This window comes from Sciurus carolinensis, chromosome 3 (genome assembly GCF_902686445.1).
Source record: "Sciurus carolinensis chromosome 3, mSciCar1.2, whole genome shotgun sequence".
Lineage (NCBI taxonomy): Eukaryota > Metazoa > Chordata > Mammalia > Rodentia > Sciuridae > Sciurus > Sciurus carolinensis.
The window spans coordinates 6,088,657-6,109,258 of NC_062215.1; the positions used below are offsets into that span (position 1 = coordinate 6,088,657).

General features: G+C 53.2%; 2 protein-coding genes across 3 annotated transcripts in view; both read right to left on the bottom strand.

Moving 5' to 3' along the window:
- Positions 1 to 520: 520 nt before the first annotated feature.
- Positions 521 to 10,486, bottom strand: Otop3 (otopetrin 3). The gene is made up of 7 exons (XM_047546014.1): positions 10,339 to 10,486; positions 5,960 to 6,376; positions 5,735 to 5,871; positions 5,088 to 5,146; positions 4,712 to 4,830; positions 2,291 to 3,105; positions 521 to 1,243 (listed from the first exon to the last, which is right to left on the bottom strand). The coding sequence occupies exons 1-7, from the start codon at positions 10,355 to 10,357 to the stop codon at positions 1,073 to 1,075; spliced, it is 1,737 nt and encodes a 578-aa protein (XP_047401970.1). The 5' UTR covers positions 10,358 to 10,486; the 3' UTR covers positions 521 to 1,072.
- A 1,318-nt stretch (positions 10,487 to 11,804) lies between these two features.
- The window catches only part of Otop2 (otopetrin 2), a 31,674-nt gene continuing 22,876 nt past the window's right edge, over positions 11,805 to 20,602 (bottom strand). The window contains exons 2-8 of one of the 2 annotated variants that reach the window (XM_047546152.1): positions 20,315 to 20,491; positions 19,700 to 19,850; positions 18,979 to 19,115; positions 17,991 to 18,049; positions 17,477 to 17,616; positions 15,143 to 16,020; positions 11,805 to 12,912 (exon numbers count right to left, since the gene is read on the bottom strand). In XM_047546152.1, coding sequence (XP_047402108.1) covers positions 12,742 to 12,912; positions 15,143 to 16,020; positions 17,477 to 17,616; positions 17,991 to 18,049; positions 18,979 to 19,115; positions 19,700 to 19,850; positions 20,315 to 20,479 — 1,701 coding nt within the window. In that variant the 5' untranslated portion in view covers positions 20,480 to 20,491 and the 3' untranslated portion in view covers positions 11,805 to 12,741. Of the gene's footprint in view, positions 12,913 to 15,142; positions 16,021 to 17,476; positions 17,617 to 17,990; positions 18,050 to 18,978; positions 19,116 to 19,699; positions 20,046 to 20,314; positions 20,492 to 20,602 lie in introns of those variants that run through there. The other variant, XM_047546153.1, reaches the window with a different exon arrangement.

Sequence of the window (20,602 nt, forward strand, 5' to 3'; positions counted from 1 at the left end):
CAGCCACTGAGACAGCGTTGGGGGTCCCTGGGGCCTGGTTCCTGGGCTTGCCGGTGCCTCACCTCCAGGGAGTGAGGACGAGGGGAGGGTAGAGCCTCACCTGCAGGCCAGGGCTGTGCTCTCTGGGCCTCACCCTGGGCACAGCCGGCTGTTTGCACTGGGCTCAGGGAGATGGATGGGCTGTCAGGCCTGCCTTCTCGCTCACCTTCCTGCTCCACCTGATGGCTCAGAGGATCAGGCAGGCCTGAGGAGCAGCAGCCAGAGGCGCAGGGACCACCTGTGGTGCGCCAGCTGCAGAAGGTCCCCTACAGGCACTGTGCGAATGGTGGAGCGTGGAGGGGGTAAATGAGCCCTGAGTTGGATCAGACTAGGGAAGGGGTGGACAGGCCCAGGAATGGGGCTGTCCCAGGCCACAGCGCTGCTCAGGAGCACCATCCTTCTTACCATGCCTGGAGTAGCAGTTCTGTCCCTGAGAACAAATGCCACGAAGCTCAGAAGTAATCGATCAAACAAACAGGGTTTATGGCAGCAGGAGAGAGCTATCCAACCCCACCTGGCAGCTAATTAATGAGCTCATTAGGAGGCAGGGTGTGTGGGGAGGGGCAGGGCTACCTGCGGAGCTCTGAGTTTCCGGGATGTCCTGGGTCCCGCTCAGGCTGTGTGCCCCTCCCATGGGAGGAAGCAGACTCCTGGAGGCCTGGCTGGGGAGGGGTGACCCTCTCCAAAGCCCCCAGACTGTGTTATTTAGGACTGGCCCTTCTCAAGTGTAGCGTGGGGCCCTCGCCAGCCTCCTGGGGAGCACCCTTGGCTGCAGGGACTGTGTGGTGAGGCAGGGGCAGCCATGTGTGCAGACCTGGACATGGGCCTCTGAAGATCAGTGTCCATACCTGCGCTTGGTCTTGAGCTATAGGCAGCACCTTTCCTGTCAGCAAGGCTTGGAGAGGGGAAGGCTTTGGGAGCCCCAGGCTGGTTTCTGCACCTTGGAATGAAGCACCTTCTCAGAGACTCCAGGTTGCTGTCTCCCCAGCCTTGGCACTTCATGGTTCTGCTGAGGTGGGTTCCTGGGGCAGCCTCAGGCCCCTAAGTAAACCTCCACCAGCCCTCCCACAGAGTGCATGCGGTAGAAGACCCCCAGAGGCAGGCCAAAGTTGACAATGGTGAACCACGTCCGGTAGCCATAGAAATCCTTTTCCAGCCCGTTCTCAAATTCCGGGTGTATGCCAAATGCAGGCATCATCCATAGCTGGCAGGGAGGGAGAGGGGGTGTTGAGTGGGGGAGGGTTCTGCCACACCCCAAGGGCTCAGCTCAGCTCGGGGGAAGCAGGCCCTAGCACCTGCAGTTCCTTTGACCTTGCTGCCGCCCCATGACCCTGGGCTTTGGGAGCAATCTCCTCTGCCCCATGTCCTCCTCATCGCATTCCACAGAAGCCTCGGCAATGTGAATTCCAGATGCATCATGAGCCCCCAGGCTGCCTCCACACATAACTCGGCAGGAAGTCCCAGCAAGCAACCTAGGGACTCCCCTGTGCCCTGAGCTCAGGCTTCACTCTCCTGCAGTTACAGCCAGCTCATCCCCTCCTACTGCTCTGATCAAATTCTACCCATTCCTCAAGTCCCAGATCAAACCTCCCCAAAGCTTGCTTTGGTCATGTGGGCCGAGGCTTCCTTCTCTAAGCTCCTGACATACTTTAGAGACAATTTATTACTTGGTCTCTGTAGGGACCAGGGGTTTCACATCTAGGGTATTTTCAGTGCATCGGGGTTGGGGGCCAAACAACCCCACACTGCTACTAATAGGTGGTGGGACCTTGGCAGGTCAGACACCCTAAACCCAGGTCTCTTCATCTGTCCAATGGGGACAGTAACAGTGCCTTTTGTGTGGTGTTAAATGTGAAGATGTGGCATGAATGGCTGCCAGAAGCTAAGTAATCGTCACTGATGTCTTTCACTAGGGATTTTTTTTTTTTTTTAGTAGAAAATTAGGTACTTGCTCTTACTGATCTCCGCTTTTGACCAAATTAGGTGAATGATGAATTCAGCAGTGATTTTCTAATCGGTCCCCTGGTTCTCCCCAACTAGACAGGAAGTGTAAGGAGAATTAGCTCTCTGCTCGGCACATTAATTCATGCTGGGCACCTGGCAGAGAGCTGGGTTGACACTCCCTCTTCTCAAGCATCATCGTTCTAGTTGGAAAGAAGCACGCGACCTTGATCCATCACTTCCTGAATTCGGATTCCTGGGTCCACCTGGCCAGGACTGCACCCGCCCAAGTCCCAGCCCGGCCACTCACTGTGATATTGCAGAGGATGAGGAAGAGCGAGATCTCCTTGAGCATCCTACGCTTCCAGTTGAGGTGGCTGTAGGAGTGGATATAGGCCAGGGAGGCCCTCCGCAGGTCCTGGCCCAACTCCAGCAGGGAGCCCCTGCGGGGAGGCTCAGCCTCCCACTTCACCGCCAGGCCCTGGGGAGGCACCTCCCAGAGCGGACGGCGGTGCAGGCCCTCAATGATGAAGAGATTCTGGGCGATGTGCTGCAGGATGAGCAGCAACGAGTAGGCCAGGATGAGCCGGTTGAGCAGCTCTTGCGGGTGAGTGGCCACAATGGCCACGATGGAGAAGTAGGCAATGCCCACCTGGCCCAGCGCAGCGCCCATCAGCAGCACCACGTCCAGGCTGCGGGTGGGGTTCTTAAGCGTGTCCAGCTCACGCTCCTCCAGCCCATGGATGGCCGTGCCCGCCAGGCACGCCAGGCTCATGGTGGGCAGCACAGCCACATAGAAGGCATAGTACAGGGTGAAGTACTGGCGGGCGATGGCAGGGCCGCTGGCCTCGATCTGGAAGAGCACGAAGACGCACACGCCTGCCACTAGTGCCAGCAGGCCCAGCAGCGGCCCAAAGATGGCTCCGTGCAGGTGGAAGGGTCGGGTGCTGGGGTGGGGGCCCGCGTGGGCTGCCAGGCGGCGGCCCACGTTCTTCCACATGACAAAGAGCACCGCGCAGCAGATGAGGCAGTACTCAGTGCTGAAGGGGTAGAGCATCAGGTAGCCCTTCCGGAAGACCTCACACACGGTGGCGTTGAGGCACAGGCAGGTGTTGGTCCCGTTGCCTGGGAGGGGGCAGGGTGGAAGGGGACAGACGTTCAGGTGGGCCCTGCTCCCGGGAGGCAAATCACTCCTATCCCCATTTTGGAACATGCCAGAGGTAGCAGTTTCCCAGCCAGCTGCTCATTTTACAGATGTGGAAACTGAGGCCCAGGCAGAGAAACTGGAAGCTACAGAATGGTCTTTCTTTTACAGAGGGAGTCAGGTGCCCAGCTTACGTAAAGCATTTTAAACAGGATGTTCCCGGTGTCAAGTGTCACCCCACAAATTGCTTGCTGGGCAGGCAAACCTGTAATTCACATTGGAGGATCCGGCTGCCACACCTGAGCCCAGATCACAGCCTCAGCAACACATGCTGGGGTGACGAGGACATCAGTGTCCTGGGACAAGCTGCCCTTCAAGACATGCAGCATCACTGGGGAAGTGCTGGTGCCAAAAACATCTATCATGAATCGAATTAAGACTTTGGCCTACACTTCCAATTTCCAGGAAAAGCAGGCAAGAGGGGAGCAAATTAAATGCCACCAGTAGGAAGCAACCGACAAATATTTGTGTCATTAGGGAAAAGGAGACTGAAAAATGTCAACCCACCGCCTTGCAGGTTGGAGCCAATGTCTGCAAAAGACATTTCCTGAGCTGGTTGGAGAAAGTGGAATATAGATCCATAGAGAGGATCGGGAGGATGCTAAGGAATTTTGTTGGTAATTACAATAGCATGCGGTAATAAAGGGAAATACAATTATTTTTAGAGAGATGCATACTTAAACGTTTTGAGATGAAATGCCATGATTGCTATAATTTATTTTCTGTACTTTTGCAAAAAAAAATTAAAACAAATGTGGCAAAATATTGATAATTGTTACATTTACATGATGGGTGTACCTCAACTCCTCTGAGTTTTTTGTTAATAATAAAAATTAATAATAAAAAATCCATGATGTTGCTTGCTCCAAATTCTCTTTGCACGGCTTTTCTGAAAAAATGTAAACAGACTCTGAGACGTGCCCGCAGCAACCAGGCGTGCCGTGATTTATGCAGTGGGCGTGTAAATGCCTGTGTGCTGGCAGGGCTTGGCTGCGGGCAGGGTGGGGGCGTAGACACACAGGTGTGGCCGAATCCCATGGATTGCAAGGTTCCCATGGGGTATGTGGGATGCAGCTTCTGAGGGTGAATTGTACAGAGGACTGGGCATATGGGACAACCCAGAGAGTTTTTTCTGCCCACAAATATTCCATCCCTCCTGATATATCTAGATACCTCAAATTGTATTAGGAAAACATTTCTTTCAGCTCCAAAAAGCTTTTGAGTTTTTTTGCAAGCAAAATGCAAATACCATGGGTGGGGTGCATACCTGAAGGACTTCTCAGTGACTAGCCCAGCCCAGGATTAGTGGCTAGCTTACACATGGCCACATGGCTGCTGGGAGTGGGCTGCAGGGCACCAGGTCCTGACGGGCACCAAGGTACCCAGGACAAACTGTGGTTTTCTCTTTAATCATTATCTGGTCTGTAGAATTGGCTCTCAGCTCTACAACCCCCAAGCCTCACTGGTTGGAGGGTGCATTGTGTGTGTGTGTGTGTGTGTGTGTTGGTGAGGGTCTGGTCTCTGTACCTGAGAACTTCTCCATGAGGGCGCTGAGTTCAGCCTCAATCTCGCGGTGCATGGAGTCATTGGTCACAGCCAGAACCCACAGCAGCAGGTTTGTGGCCAGGGTCAGCATCAGGCCACACCTGGAGAAAGGTCACACTCTGCTCACACCACCTGGGAGTCTCCCTGGGTGCCCAGTCCTCACCATAGATTGCTGTTAGGGAGGACCACTCAGTCTCAAAGCCAGATCCCACGTGGCATTAGGACTTCAGGAGCACCCACCATCTGGGTCACCAGAATGAATTCCAGACTAACCCACAGTTTCAGGTCCTTGCTGTGAGGGAGGCTGTTGTGTGTGTGTGTGTGTGTGTGGAAGACTTTCCAGAGAGAGAAATCTTACCTAGTGAGGTTGGTCTGCACCTGAACGCAGTCCTTACAGTGTTTCCAAAGCACCCCCGTCTGAAAGAGACAGGACCTTGAACCCAGGGGCTGCGGGGGAGAGTGAGAACGTGGTGTGCGGGGCCCAGCTCCTTGTGTGTGTTTACTGTGGAAGACATGTGAGGAAGTGTGGGGTAGAGTCCTGGCTCTGCCATTCTTTGCCGTGTGGTATTAGGCCAGTGGCAAAACATCTCTCAGTCTTCATTACTCCAGTTCTAAAAAAGGACCAAAATGCCCACTGCTTTGGAGAAAAGCCTACTTGGTGAGGGGAATAAAGCAGGTGATATAAACGCAGCACCCCTCACAAGGCCTGGTGCACAGGAGAAATTCTAGAGAGAGTTGGATGCCATTCTGAAGAGGAGGCTTGGGTGTCTGGGGAGTGTGCGTGCAGGCACGTGCTGCACACCCAGGCAGATGTGTCGATGGACGTCTGCACCAGGAGGCAGGGTGTGTGTGGATGTGGACAGGGAGGTGGGCCTCCCTGCAGGGACTATGGTATGTGTGCTACATCCTTGGTCTACACCATAGGTATTGCCTATGTGGCTGTTTCTGGTATAGGTAGGTGTGTATGTGTGCATGTGGCCTGGGTGGGTAGGGTGTGTCTGTCACCTGGACGCCCATGAACATGATCTCGATGACGGGGAAGATGAGCTCCAGCTCTGACTTGCAGTGGATGTGGCTCACGTCGTAGCCCATGCGGAAGATGTTGAGGCAGATAGTGCAGCTGCCGAAAAGCACCAGGGAGCCTGGCCAGGCCAGGCGGGCATTGGCATCTTCCCCAGAACGGCCCTCCCACCCCGGTCCTCTCCATCCACCCAGCACCCTGTCACTCACCCCGAACCCAAATGGGTCCCGCGTGAGGGTCACGGTGGAGCACTGCGTGGGGCCTCCGCGTGGTGCCAGCAGTGTAGTAGAGGAGCCAGAGGAGGGACAGGACCTTCAACACGGCCAGCAGGATCCACACGTCACCCAGAGTGACCGCCACGTTGTTGAAGATCATGCTGCAGATGAAGGCCCCGCCCAGGAACAGCACGTTGAGGGCCAGGAGCCCCGAGAAGAGCTGACCGGCCTTCTGGGCCTGCCTGTCGCGCCGCAGCAGCAGGGAGAAATGTCGCACCAGCCAGGACTTCTGCTGGGGCAGACTGGGGGCCCCTGTCTCCTCCGGCCCCTCGTTCCCTCCATCCTCCTTGGTTGGAACTGCTTCAGTCTCCTGGGCTTCTGGAGAGGGCGTGGGTGGAGCCTCAATGGGGGCTGGAGAGGGACAAAGGGTCCTGGATTGATTGTCAGGTTGACCTGGGTTCCATTTCCACCCTTGTCTCTAACTACCTGACCTGAAGCAAGTTATTCACTCTCTCTGACTGGAACACTGAGAATAATAGCAGTTGCTATTATGGGACCCCAGGAGGTTCAAACAGACCAGGAGAGAGGCAAACACTTATGTTGCACATAAACAAGGGGATTATTTCTACTGGCTGAGACCACCTCCCCAACCCCTGGCTGGAAGACCCTACTTCCTGATTCAGTGTCAAGGGAACCAGAGTCACCAGCATAGTGCCTGGCCTGGGTACATCCCAGGGCTATTGCATTTCATAAACAAAAGGCAACTTGTACCCTACTAACTTCTGGGAGGAATTTCATTCCTGAAATCAGGGAGGACAAGCAAGTGTCTTCTCTGACTCTGGTTTGTTGGGCTATTCCTGCCTGGTGTTGTGTTGAGAAGGATCCTGAGGCTGAGTCTGGGCTTGGTAGGAAAGAATGCTGTGATCTGAAATAATAGTCTATTGTGGGCACATAAATGACATTTAAAAGGTCTGGAAGATGACCACTGGGTTCACAGTAGGAGTTTCTTCTGGAGAAGTGATCAGGGAACTGGGATAGAAGTGGTAGGCTTTTCTTCAGCTTTGACATTCTAGTTTTTTAAATGACACGTTATTTATGTAATTAAAATTATTTTAAAGCATATTACATTCTTTTGGGGAAGTTATAGGATTGATTTGTAATGTCACCAAGTACATAGGACAGGTCAGAATCTGCATGGATGCCATGCTCTTGAGTGCCAGAACTGACATCCATCTGTTCCTCCCCATCACTCCAAGCTGTCCCATGAACATCTAGCATGACTTGGGACACTATCCTTGGTCCTCCTCTCTCCCTGAACACCTCTGACCACTTTGCCTTCCCTGAGCTTTCATTCAGGGCAGCCACTTTGTCACCACTAACTTGGGTCAGATCTCAGGTCCCCCAATACCTGCAGCTCTGAGACCAGCATACCCTCCCCTTTGGGCACTCCTTTCTAGTGGGACTGTAGTTTGGAGTGGAGATGGTCTTGCTGCTTCTGCATGCTTTCCTGCTGGGCAGGTTTCTGCTGCTTCTGCAGATGCTCTGGGCTCAGGGTTCTGAGTGCTCAGGGCCCCATTTTCCTGCTTCCTAAGGTTCACTATCTCAAGGTGGTGTCTCCATCCCTGCATCTCCTGGTGGAGAAATGGGTACCCTCCTTGCCTCTCCCCTCCCCCTTCCCTCACCACAGGTGTCACCCATTCTGACTCCCACACTCACTACTCTACTCCAACCACTGCTCTAGTTAGAGCCCCCTCCGCTGTCTCCCGGACCTGGCCTCGCTGCCCATGGTGCCTGTTCCCTACCGACAGCCCTGCGAAGGCAATCAGTTGCCCTTAGTATAAAGTCCAAAGCACCAGCCATGGCCTGAATGGCCTTTCAGAATTAAAGGAGACAGTGAGTGTTTATGTGGGCCCAGCGCTCAAGGCAGAGTAGCCATTGTTGTTTCCCAGTCTAGCCTCAACTTCCCTCTCAAGCAAGGTCTTCAGGCCCCACACCCCTACCCACAATCTGAACCATCCCATTGTAATCCCCAGAATGCTCTCTGCTCTTGCTCACCTCCCTGTCTTTGCCCACACCCAGCCCTTTGACTCTAATGCCCATCCACTTGCCCCTTGGTGATGCCAACTTGTCCTTCAGGACTCAGCAAAGACTCACTTCCGGTAAGTGACCTTCCCTAATCCCCATGCTCAGGCTGGGTGAGGACCCCACCTAGCACTCCCACCCAGCCCTGTGGATTGCTGGCATGTCACAGGTGATGTGCTCTATCCTAATTAGCCCTACTATGCTCTGTCTTTCCCTAGAGACCCTGAGCTTTAAGAGTTTCAGACTTTTCCTCTACACACATTCAGGAGACCCTCACCACCCTGGGCTCTACAGTGCAGCCTCTCTGGGCCCCCATTCTCCTGTGCACACCCCCACCACAATCATACCTTTTGCTGTTCTCTTCTGGAGAAAACGGAGGACTAAACCTTTGACCTCTTTTTGAGATTTTACAAATGATTTTCTCCCCTTTCCCTGTCCACTCTGTCATCCTTGACCAAATTCGCCTCCCTGTCCAGGTCCCTGGTCACACTCTGAGTACCTGCCCTCCACGTGTGTCCAGGCCCAGGTGAAGGCTCCACATTTCCTCTGCGGTGTCCTGGCTTCTGCCAGCTCTCCTAGAGCAGCTGTGTCGCCTGCCTCGCCTGCCAGCTCCCACTAATGGTTCCCACCAGTGGCCCTCGTCCATCTTCTTCACCCCTGGAAGCCTTCCCTCTCTACCCAAGCATGCTGATGGCTTTTTGCTAGGTGGTCACAGTGTGTGTGCACTGTCGGGCATGCTGTGGGTCCCCTCAAGGTCAGGAACTCCTCCAGAGACCAGGGTCCTACTTGTATCCCCCAAACCTAGTGCAGGTATGACATTCATTGACTCTGGCAGTTTACAGGAGGTTTTCAGCACCAGGGCTGTGGACAGAGACCCTCCCCATTTAACCCTTTCCATTCCAAAGCTGTCTAGAGGCTTCCCCGAAGATCTTTATCTTTTCCTCCCAGACTCCTCCACCCAGGCTGAGTAAGATGGAGGTTCACAGGGACACCTCCCTGCTCCTTTTCTGCCAACCCTGGCGGCTCCACCTCACCCTCCCCAGAACCTGCCCACTCCATGGCAGTTTGGTTACTCTAATGTCAAAGAGCTCAGATTCTGGCATTTACTACCTTGGTGATCTTGGATGAGCTCTTTACGCTCTCTGTGCCTAAGTGTCCTCGTCTATAAAAGGAATATACAACTATGGAATAGTAGTACCTGGTGCACAGGAGATGAGCAATAATTTCTTGAAAGGATAAATGAAGGAATTAGTGCATAAAACACGCCACAGTGGTTTTGTCAGAATTAAATGATTTAACTCACACAAGTACACAGAGGATAGCACAGAAAGCCCTGGGTATTAGTTAGCTCATTGTGCTTTTTCTTGCAGTTCTTTTGTGGTCCTGGAGAGGATGGAAGGATTTGGGGTTATTGGTGAATTTCAGGGGTGGTTTTTGCTGGGACTGCAAGACTAGAGGGGACACTGGTTCCCGGTCCTCTCCCTCTAGGGCTCTCCCCCCCGAGTGTACCTGCCTCTCCCAGGGTTCAACCCTCCAGCAGCTGCTGAAGGGAACTTTCAAAGGGATGAGTCAGGTTCACCCGCTGAGCATGGTGCGGTGGTGGGCAGGTAGGATCGCTCAGGGACCGCTAGGATCAGTGCGTCTGGAATTGACAAGGACTCTTCCACCTTCTGGGTCCCCCTCGGCACAACGCCAGCCCAAGGGAAAGCTGGAACACCAAACTGGTTTATGGGTCCTGGTAAGCGGCAGCGGTGAAAGCCGTGGAGCTGTTGGGGCCGTGGAGAGGTCAAAGAGCACAGGACCTGCTCCGGAGGAGGTTGCTGAGAGTAGGCGGGGATGCTTTGGGATTTCTTTCCCGGCCATCCCGGGAATTGCAGGTCAGGGGCAGTCCGCTCCCTACGTGCCCCAGACCGGACTTCCAGGTAGCCCTAATCCTATACCCGCTTAACGACCTATCCATATTTCTCGCTTCTTCCTAGCTTCGGGGTTCCCTTTGGGCTGTGTGGACCCTGCTGGGGCGGGGCGCACTCTGCTGATCCCTGTGCGCCCCAGTTGGCGGAAAGGAGGTAGATGCAGAGCCCGAGTTGGGGTCGGGGGCAGACAGGGACCAACCTCTGATGGAAAGGAATCGACCGCTTCCGGGTGCCCCTGTCCTCCCTCAGCAATCCCTGCAGCACTTAGCTCCTGAACCCCGCTTTGGAAACAGTATGTGTGTCGAGGTGGGCCCGCGGGAATGTTCCACCAGTGGTCAGAGGGCGCCCCGGTGTAGCTGCGGTCCCAGGGAGCCTTACCTGAGGACTGGGCAGGCATCGCCGCGGGCCAACCACCAACTGGGACACAGAGCCGACCGATCGTCCAGGTGAGGCTCCGGTGCCCCCGACCGATGCCCCCGATGCCCTCCCCCCGCGGGAATGCGCAGCCGCCGCTCAGGCTCCACGGCCCATCGATTTTTTTGTTGACTCTGGGAATCTCATTAATCCCTCGTTAATTACCCTGCCCGGGGCTCAAGCCCACACAAAGCAGCCAATAGCGAGGCGGCTGGACCGGAGGGAGGAGCGGGAGGCGGTACAGGCGCGGGAAGGAAGGGTCACTGGCAGGCGAACCTGCCTTGCGATCGCAGCCTGCCCTCGGGATGGGTGGAGTGGGTTACAACGTCCTTAGGTCCGCAGTAAAGGGTTCAGGCCACGATTTTCTCTGGCGGCGAAGTTGAGACAGGGACCCTTCCCCCATCCCAGGTCTGGGGTTAGGGTTAGGTTTTCCTGGACCCTACTTAGCATCAGGCTGTCATGTGGCCAGCTTCAAAGGACCTCTTCCTTAAAGCAAAATGGAACTTTGGGCTGAAGAGACTCATTCTGACAAGGCAGGAGGCAGCCCCTCTGGCCCTCCTCATTTCCCCCTGTGGCCTCTGAGACCCCCTGGGCTAATCCTGCAGTGTCCAGGCAGCTTTCCTGGGACATCCCCTGCGCTCCAGAGGTCACTGTTTCCACACTCTGCCCCCAGATGCCATGCTCTTCTTTCCCAGTCCCCAGGGCAGTCATGCCTTCCCCTCCAGTTGGCTCCGACTCTCCGGGTAGGAGGCCTGGTTTCAGTCTCCGACCCCTCTGGTCTGTCTTTCTTTCTCTCTCTCTCTCTTTCTTTCTTTCTTTCTTTCTTTCTTTCTTTCTCTCTCTCTCTCTCTCTCTCTCTCTCTCTCTCTTTCCTTTCTTCATTGCTCTCTTTCTCTCCCTCTCTTTTTTCTTTCTCCTGGGGATTGAACCCAAGAGTGCTCTACCACCAAGCTGCATCCCCAACACTTTTTATTTTTTTCCTAGAGACAGGGCCTTGCTCAGTTGCCCAGACTGTCCTTGAACTTGAGGTCTTTCTGCCTCAGCCTCCCCAGTCGTTGGTATGCAGGTGTGCAGCACCTGCCCTGACTACACCTTTAGCTTTTGGTAAAGTCGAAGTCCTGGCACTGTGGAAGCTCTTTGGGGACTCTCATAGAGAGGGGTGGGGACCTGGCTCTCCCAAACTCCTCTTAAACTAGAACCAACCTGTTTAAACTTATGTTTAAACCTGTTATAAACCTATAGGTTATAAACATAACCTATGTTATAAACTTGAGTTCCTGAGATTCCTGAAACATTCTGAGGGGAAAAATGTTTTGTTGCTTGTGGTTAATGGGTAGAGGGTGTGCAGTGGATAGGAGGGATAACTTCTAGTGTTCCATAGCACAGTAACTTTGATGACAATTCATTGAATATTTTCAAATAGGGAAAAGAGAGTTTTTTGAATGTTCCCAACACAAAGAAATGATAAAGTCTGATAGGATGGATGTGCCAAGTTACCTGATCTGATCATGACACATTACATACATGTACTGAAATACCACACTGTATCCAACAAATACATACAATCCTATGTGCCAATTAAAAATATATTAATATAAAGATCTGCTGCCTGAAAATAGTTTGAAAATTATTATTCTTAGTAGAAAGGCTTTGACTCCCTATGCAACCTTGGTCAATTCATCTTACCTCTCTGGGCCTCAGTTTCCTTCTTTGTAAAATGTGGACATTGGACTAAGTCCTGGCTAACCTTTCTTGTGGCATGAGGCACATAAAAATAGTATTACATGTGTATGTCACCTGAAGATAAAGAAAAGAGGAAGGTGGCAGCTTGGGAACTCCTTCCAAACCCCCCCCCCCCCCAGTTATCTACTGCTTAGATGGCCAGCAACTCATCCACTGAAAAGTTTGAGGCCTGCAAATCTTGTTTTTTCCAGCTCTCCCTGCCAAAGTTTCCCTCCTGTGACAACTTCAGATGGGGCAGCTGAGACAAGAAGTGGGTGACAGGGGTAAATGGCAGGTTTATTGGTTCCCAGCTCCAGACAGTGTACTGGCCAGGCCACAGGCTGGGATTAGCGATGGAGCCAGAGCTGGTACTTCCAGATCCTGCCTGATCCTAGGACTGCTGCAGAGAAAGGCCCCTCTGCCACCTCTGCCCCATGTCCTAGGGTCATGCCAGGGGTGAGTGGGCATGTCCTGGTTATGGTTTAAAAACTCATCCTGGAAAAATAAATTTTTGTGAAAATTTCACTCTGGGGCCAGTGGGGACCAGTGGCAATGTAGCACTGTGACTCCCACCCTGGAGTTGCTACCCAGAGGAACTCTGGACATGTGAGCTGATCCCCAGCCCCCAAGGCTCCGTCCAAGGCTTCAGGACAGCACGTAGACCTCCAGTAGGCTGGAGACAGCATGCATGCGGTAGAAGATTCCAAAAGGCAGGCAGATGTTGACGATGGCCGCCCAGAGAGAGTAGCCGTAGAAGTCCACCTCCACAGTGTTGCTGAAGTGAGGACGGGCCCCGAAGGCTGGCATGATCCACAGCTGTGTGGGGAGAGGGGCACATCAAGGACTGGCCTGGAATACACCTGTGGTCATTTCTGTGGGCTTTGCAGGGTGTGAGAGGATGGGGACCCAGCCTTCTAGTTTGGCAGACATAAAGGGTTGGGTGTCGCCCAGTGGCAACCTCCAGTGTCTTAGACAGGGCCTGTTGCTCTCTAAAGAGTTCACGAAGTGTGCCCAACTAAACTTTGCCCAGCCTAGGCGAGGCCTCCACTGGACAGCCACCTCTCCCACCCTCTTAGCCAGCCTCATCTATGGCACAGAAGCTTCAATAGGTGATGGAAGAAATTGGTTCCAGCACCTGAACCAGCAACTGGAGAGATGTGTGCTGGTGGTAGAATCAGTCAGGCCCAGGACACAGGGTTCAGACCTCAACCAGAAGGCTACTGCACCCCAGTCCTCCATGAGCTCTGCTCTTCTGTTCCACCGACCCCTTGACCCCTTCCCAGGTCTGGAAGGAGGTTGAAGCCAGAATCCTTCTTCACCTCTGGCTAGGTGCTTGGACAGTTTGGGTGTGGGGTATGAAGCATAAGGCAAAGACTTTTAGTGTCCCACCCCTGTGCCAATTAACTTCCTCTTTGGGTACTTGAGACCCCTCTGAGCCTCTTTCTATCATATAAAATGTAGGAGATGGAGATGGTACTGACAGAAGTGATTCAGGCTCAGATACCAGGAGCAAGAACAGCCTCCTGGAAGGTGGTTCCCAACCTATAACCCGGGAGGGTAGGAGTGGGGCCATGGCAGGGGGGTGGCCTGGAGTTATCTCCAGGCACTGTGAGATTTTGAACTTTATTGCTTCTCCTGGCAGGGTCATAGATTGCTGCCACACTTTTCTGAAAAGTGAAATTGACTATCAGAAGTCTCCTGCACGGGTCCTACTGTATCTATGGGGACCATGACTGCACAGGAGGTTACTGGTGGAGTAGGCAATATTCACAGTGGGACTTCATTTATGCATCTTTGTAAGGGCTGTTGGTTATTTCATGTAGTCAGAATTTCATGGGCCAGAATTATATATATATATATAAAGTTATAATGTGCTGGAATCCAACCCATGGCTTGCCCATGCTAGGCAAGTGCTTTCACTGATCTGTACTCCCAGGCCCCAGAAATACCCATATTAAGGATGTTTCTATATTAGGGGTAATTTTTCTAATGGAGGGTATAGCTAAAAGAATTGTTTTATATTGAGTCAAATTTAATTAGAAGTATTTTTTTCCTGCTTGGGATGCACAGTTGTTCCTTGGTATATTCAAGGAAATGGTTTCAAGAACTTTCCCACTGCCTGCCAAGTCTCTTGTATGAAATGGCATAATATTTGCATATAAGCTATGCATTTCTTCTTGTATACTGTAAATCACCTGTAGATTACTGTACTCGTGTAATATAATGTAAGTGCTATATAAATAGTTGTTATGCTGTATTGTTTAGGGAATAATAACAAGGAAAAAATACTTGTTCAGTGGATTTTTTTCCTTAATATTTTCCATCTGAAGGATGGGTGAATACGGGGACAGGGATGGAACCTGCAGATCCAGAGGGCCACTGAACCCACCTGGGGAACATATTTCTGTAATACAGATTTCTGTACTGGAACATTTCTATATTGGGTTGTAGGAATATTTGGGGGGGTGCACTTCATCATGAGGACTTCTGCCCTGGGTTGTTTCCACCCAGGGAGTTTATTTGTACTTGGTAAAGTCTGTTGCTCTTAGTAACTGTCTTTGCTGATCACCTGGGAGACGACAGCTGTCACACACACACCCCAGGTGCTTCCTAGCAGGCCCCACACTGTACTTTGCCAACAGACCGCTCACACTTCTGCTGGTCTCCGTTGCTTCCTGATGCTGCTCCAGATATTCTGAGAAGCAGGCAAGTCACAAGTTCCCAGGAGCAGACACACCTCCCACATCAGCTCCCAGCTCCCTCTCACCTCTGCCCAGCCCCAAGTCGGCCTTCCCTGGGACCCCTCCAGCTCCATCTGCTGCCTATGAGCCAGAACACTAAGATTTCCTTCTAGGCGCCCTGGAGATGCTCTTTGGCCAAGGGTTGCGGAGACCCTCTCTGAACCTACTCCTTTCCTGGAGAGCTGTAAGATTTTCCACTGGGATGCAGGGGAAGACAGAGAAAGCTAAGTGAACCTGCAATAGCATCCTTCCTCGGCCTCTTCCCTGTGCCTTCTCCCACCCCACCCCCAGCCCCAGCTACTCACAATGACATTGCAGAGCAGGAGAAACAGAGAGATGTCTTTGAGGCACCGGCGTCTCCAGTGGCCCCTAGGGACCAAGATGGTGGCCTCTGCTTCCTGAGGGCCATCTGGGCTGGGGCTGACCAGCCCTGGGGTGGGTGGGCAGGCAGGCAAGGTGTGGAGGGCATCCAGGTTGGCAAAGGTAAGGCCTTGGCAGGGCTCTTTGGGGAGGGTTTCGTGAAGTTCAGCCCCAGGTGGTCCCCGGTGGAGGCTCTCAATGATGAACACGTTCTGGAAGGTGTGCTGGGCTATCATGAGCAGAGCATGGGTCAGGTTCAGTGCCCCCAGCAGGTCCCTGGGCGTGCCCACCACCACAGCCACAATGGAGTAGTAGGAAATAGCATACTGGCCCAGGGCGGCGCCCATCAACAGCCCCACGTCCAGTGTGCGTGTGGGGTTCTTATGGTGGTCCATGACCCGACGGTCAAAACGGTAGATGACTGAGCCACTCAGGCTGACCAAAGTCATGAGCCCCAGACAGACGATGTTGAAGCTGTAGTAGGTGACCAGGGCCTGCTGGGTGCGGCCCGCCTCCCCACTCACTTGGACCTCGTAGATGATGAAGACAGCCAGCCCCACCATGAAGAGCATCAGGCCCAGGATCGGGCCAGCAAAAAACGTCTCTCGGAATAGGCTGACATGGGATGGGCTGTGGCTGTGGCCACTGGGGGAGGCCAGCAGCCTGCCCACATTCTTCCACATGACGTAGAGCATGGTGGAGGCGAAGAGGCTGTATTCGATGTTGAAAGGATACAGGTAGAAGTACCCCTGCTGGAAGATCTGGCAGATGGTCGTGTCGCAGGGGCAGGGGTCTCCTCCGACGGTGCTGCCTGCACGCTCCGCTGTGGTGAGAGGGACACCGGGCTAAACTGCCCTCCTGGCCTTTTGGGGACAACTCACCCCTGGCCTTTGTAAGGGCAGGGTCTCTGCCCATCACCACGGGAGCTCATAGGCCTTCATGGGGCCTGATGTGTTCATTCATTATGCAAATATTCATTGAGTACCTACTATGTGCCAGAGCCTATGAGATGCATCAGTTCTCAATTAAAGAATAAAATGGAACCACAGAACCACCCACTTCACCCCATTCCATTTCTTTGATCCATTACCACCCATAATGACCCCTGAGATAGACAAGTTCTGGTCCTCTGAGAGGATAGCCCTCTTGGGAATCCCCTGAAGTCCAGGCATCTGACTCAGTCCAGAACGCCAGCTGCTATGCCCAGGTCTCCACTGTGCCCTTTTGTCCCTTTGGTTTAAACCACACTGAAAGGTATCCTGCCTCAATGCCAGAGCAAGCTTTGTAGGATCCTTTGTAGGCTATCTCTTTTGATCCCCAGAACCCTCCCAGCTGGATTTTGCAGGTAAAGACTCCTTGAGGTCCTTGAGGTCAAGTGACTTATAATATTTGGAGAGCTGGAACAAATTATCTGCCTTCCAACACAGAGGCAGGTCCCTCTCCCAGCAGGCCTCTCCCACCCCACAGACCCAACCCTCCATGGGCTGGCTTTAACTACCCTCAGGATTCTCTGGATATGCAGGGTGACCCTTTATCAGTCCTGCTAGGTTGGGGTCTCCCTTGGGGCTGGGACCACTGTCTGTGTCTGGACCCCCCATGGGGGTATGTGCAGGCATTAGTCTCTAATATGGTCCTAGCTAGTGGGGGGCCCTAAAGAAGTCCAGAGATCTAGGACCCAGGGACTGTAGACCCTGTTCTTACTTAGGTAGCACACTGGTTAAAAGTAAAGATGGATCTGAAACCTAGTGTCCTAATTTCAGATTCTGGGACCTTGGGCATCTATTTAACTTCTGTAAGCCTTAGTTTCTGCACCTGTAAAATGGGAATATTAGTAGTTCCCAGTTCCAAGGGAAGTTGTGAGGGTTAAATAGAGTGTTTCAGACACTTAGCACTGTGTAGGATATATAGAGCTCAGGAAATTGTCACTGTGTCACTGTGACAGGATGATTATTTCTCACCTCTGCCTCCTCCCCAGGCTTTCCTGTGTGATCCCAGGCCCCCAGAACCACTCTCCCCCTGCCCCGCCTCCGCTCTCTCCCCAGTTTGATGATCCTTGCTCTTTCTTCCTGGTGGAATGGGGACCTGGTAATGGGTCAAGGCTGCACCCTCAAGAATGAGATGCCCTCTGTACTCCTCCTCCTTGTTGCCTACCCCACAACACCCAGGAGTGGGAGGAGGCCCTGGATTTCACCTTTGTCTCCATGCCCTTGTGAGGCTCGGTTGACTGACTGCAGATCCACAAATCACCCAGCCCAAGGCCAGGATAAAGAGGAACTCACGGTCAGGGGCGAGGCGGGTGTGGCCGGTGCTGCCGTTGCCGTGAGAACTGCTGTAGGAGTGAGCCTGGTGCACGGATTCATCCACCACAGCCGCCATCCAGATGGCCAGGTTGGTGGTGAGTGTGAACATGAGCCCACACCTGTGTGGGGTTGGAGGGGAAGCTGAGAGGCCAGTGAATGTTTGCTTCATCTTGGGTCCCCGGCAAGGTGGAGGGGTGGGAAGCTCTCCTAAGGGTTGGTGCTGGGAAATGAAAGGACAGCCGGGTCCCTGTGCACAGGGAAGCTGAGTGTGAAAGCAACACTTAGCCTGGCCTGGATGCCAACCAGGGAAGGACCAGAGGTGTTCAGAGGCTTAGGCCCCACGCTCCCTCCCCTAGAGGAAAGCCCACAGCACAGAGTAGTAAAAACCAGGCCGACAAAGTTGGGGGCCTTGGCTAAGCAGAGGGAGGAGCCATGCCCAGGCTGGAGAGCCCTCGTCTCTCACTCTGGGCAGACATTGAGCTGCAGTTCTCACCGAGTCAGATCCAGGTGGACATGAATGCAGTCTTTAGCGGAGACCCAGAGGAAGTAAGTCTGTATCGAGAGAGGAGGGAGGGTCATTGCTCTGCAGATGGGCTAAATCCAGGCAGCCCGTGTCCAGGAGTCGTTATACTAACTGATTGGGTTTATTTTAGATTTACAAAAGACTAGAAATATTTTGTTCCTACTCCATGGTACAGTTTGTATAAAGATGGTAGTTCTTGGTTCTTTGAAAGTTTATCTCTGGCTTTTATTTTTTCCATCCCCCATTGGTGGTGGGGGGCGGGCAGTGATGGAGAGGCAAGCATATTTTTGACCACCTAATTATTCATTCCTGGGAGTAAGGCCAGCTAAACTACAGCTACATAAATATATCAAACTGTGGAAACCTGGGCAGCAGAGGTGGTACCACAGAGGAGGGCACCATCCCTGTGGCCTTTAGGGTCTGTTACGGGTAGGGTCTCTTCTGGTCTTGTGTAAGACCAGTCCTACCTCAAATCAATCTATCTTTCAAAATGGTGTTTGTGCAATAAATTTAAAAAGAAATTGAAAAAAAAAAAAAAGAGAAATTGAACTTGTTTGAAAAATCCAGTTATAGGATGCCCCACCTCCTGAGCAAAATACCCAACATAGCAGATATGGCCAAGGACAAACCAGCCATGCCGAGATGGATGCCCTCTACGGGCACCCAAGGAGGGCAGGCCAGGTTCTAGCAGATAGGGCTGGTGTCTCAAGTCACACCTCCTAGGTGTTAACAATTGGCACCATTTAGGCTAAAATAAAAGTGCAGCACCCCTAAGTAGGAGCTCACATTTAGATCTTACCTCATTACACATGCCTGGACTCATGATCCCCGCTATGGTCCTATTCCAGTTACTCAATTGCTCAGGGCGGAAGCCAGGGGTAGTTGGAACTCAGGACTCCTGACCTTTGCCAAGCATTTGCTCCTTTTCATCATATCCAGTGACACTCCTGCTACCCACCTGGACAATGACAAATACAGCCTGGATGAGGGGGTGCAGGATCTTGATGGCTGACTGGCACTCAAAGAAACTGGAGTAGTAGCCGGTCTTGAAGACATCCATGACAAGGGTGCAGATTCCAAATAGCACCAACCCACCTGCAAATCAGGGGCAGTGGAGGGGTGGTGGTGGCAAATCAGGGAGCCAGGAGAGAAGGCTTCTAGAGTGGAGGATAGGCCCAGAGGATGGGCAGCTAGACCAGTGGGTGCAGTCAGTGGTTGGATGATTGGGTGGATGGATGGATGACTGGGGGAACAGGTGACCAGGGCAATGAATGGATGAATGGGTGAATAAATGGAAGGATGAGTGCATGATTAAGTGGGTGGATGGGCGGATGTCCTATTGTGCCCCCCTTTCAGGGACCTGGACTGGTTCATTCAGCTACTGCTGTCCTCTGTTTCCCCTGCTCTCCATCAAGGACTCTCTGGTGAACTCCTCTCTCCAAATCCTTGGGCAAGGGAAGGAAGTCCTCTTCCATCCCGCTATTCATCCCTCTTTCAGGTCCCCTTTCCCTCCCTCCTCTTCTTCCGCTGTAGCTCGCCTCATCCTCAGCCACATCCAGTCCTCCAGAGGGTATTTCTCCCCCCTCTACACCAGCGCACACTCTGCAGGTGCTCCAAGAGCCCGGCCTAAATCTCCCCGCTGTGCCCACCCCACCTCTGTCCCCTACCACCTCACGTACCTCGGAGCCAGATGGGGCCAGCATGAGTGTCGCGGTAGGGCACTGCGTCGGGGCAGCGCACAGTGCGCAGGAGGTAGAAGAGGATCCAGAGTACCGTCAGTAGCATCATGGCGGTGAGCAGCGCAAACACGTCGGTGTCATACACTGCCACCTTGTTGAAGGCACCCCCACTGATGAGCGTGCTGGCGAGCAGCAGCACGTTCACCGCCAGCAGCACCGACAGCAGGCGCCCGCCCTTCTTCCACACCTCGCGGGGGCTGGCCCGCGGCGCAGGCGGGCTCTCCTTGGGGACTGAGGTCAGCTCCTCAGACATGATGGGGGAGACTGGAGGAGGTTGGAGGGGTCACTGCGGGGGAGGAGTGAACAGGACTCCAGGTCAACCCTGACAGCTGTCCTTTCCTCATCTTATCCCTTGATTTGGAGGCCAGTGAGTTCCTAACCCGTAGGATGGGGGCTGAAAGCGCTGGAGCAAGCGCTGGACAAGGGGTAGGAGAAAAATCAGAACCGGTTCCTCTCCTGCTCCACCGAAAAGAGAAAAGCGGCAGTAACCGCTTGGATTCCGTCCAAGGTCCCCACTTCCAAAATCCCATAGTTGACTGGTCCAGGAACACGCACCTGACTGGGCCAGGAGCCCACGCGGAACTGGGGGTCAGGGGGCAGCGAGCGTCTCCTCTCTCCCACGCCGGGATGGACGGGTGCTTTATATCGAAGAGGACAGGGTGATTTACAGCAGCGGGAGCTCAGCTCCATAAACCTCTCAGTCCCACTCACATGATCCATCTTTTCTGCAAACTGAATTTAGGGAAGAGAGCGCGGGAGCCAGATAAGGCTAGATTTATATTTACTGATTAAGAACTCCCCTATCTGTCATCACGGCGCCGCCAGGCTTGGGCATGACCTCCC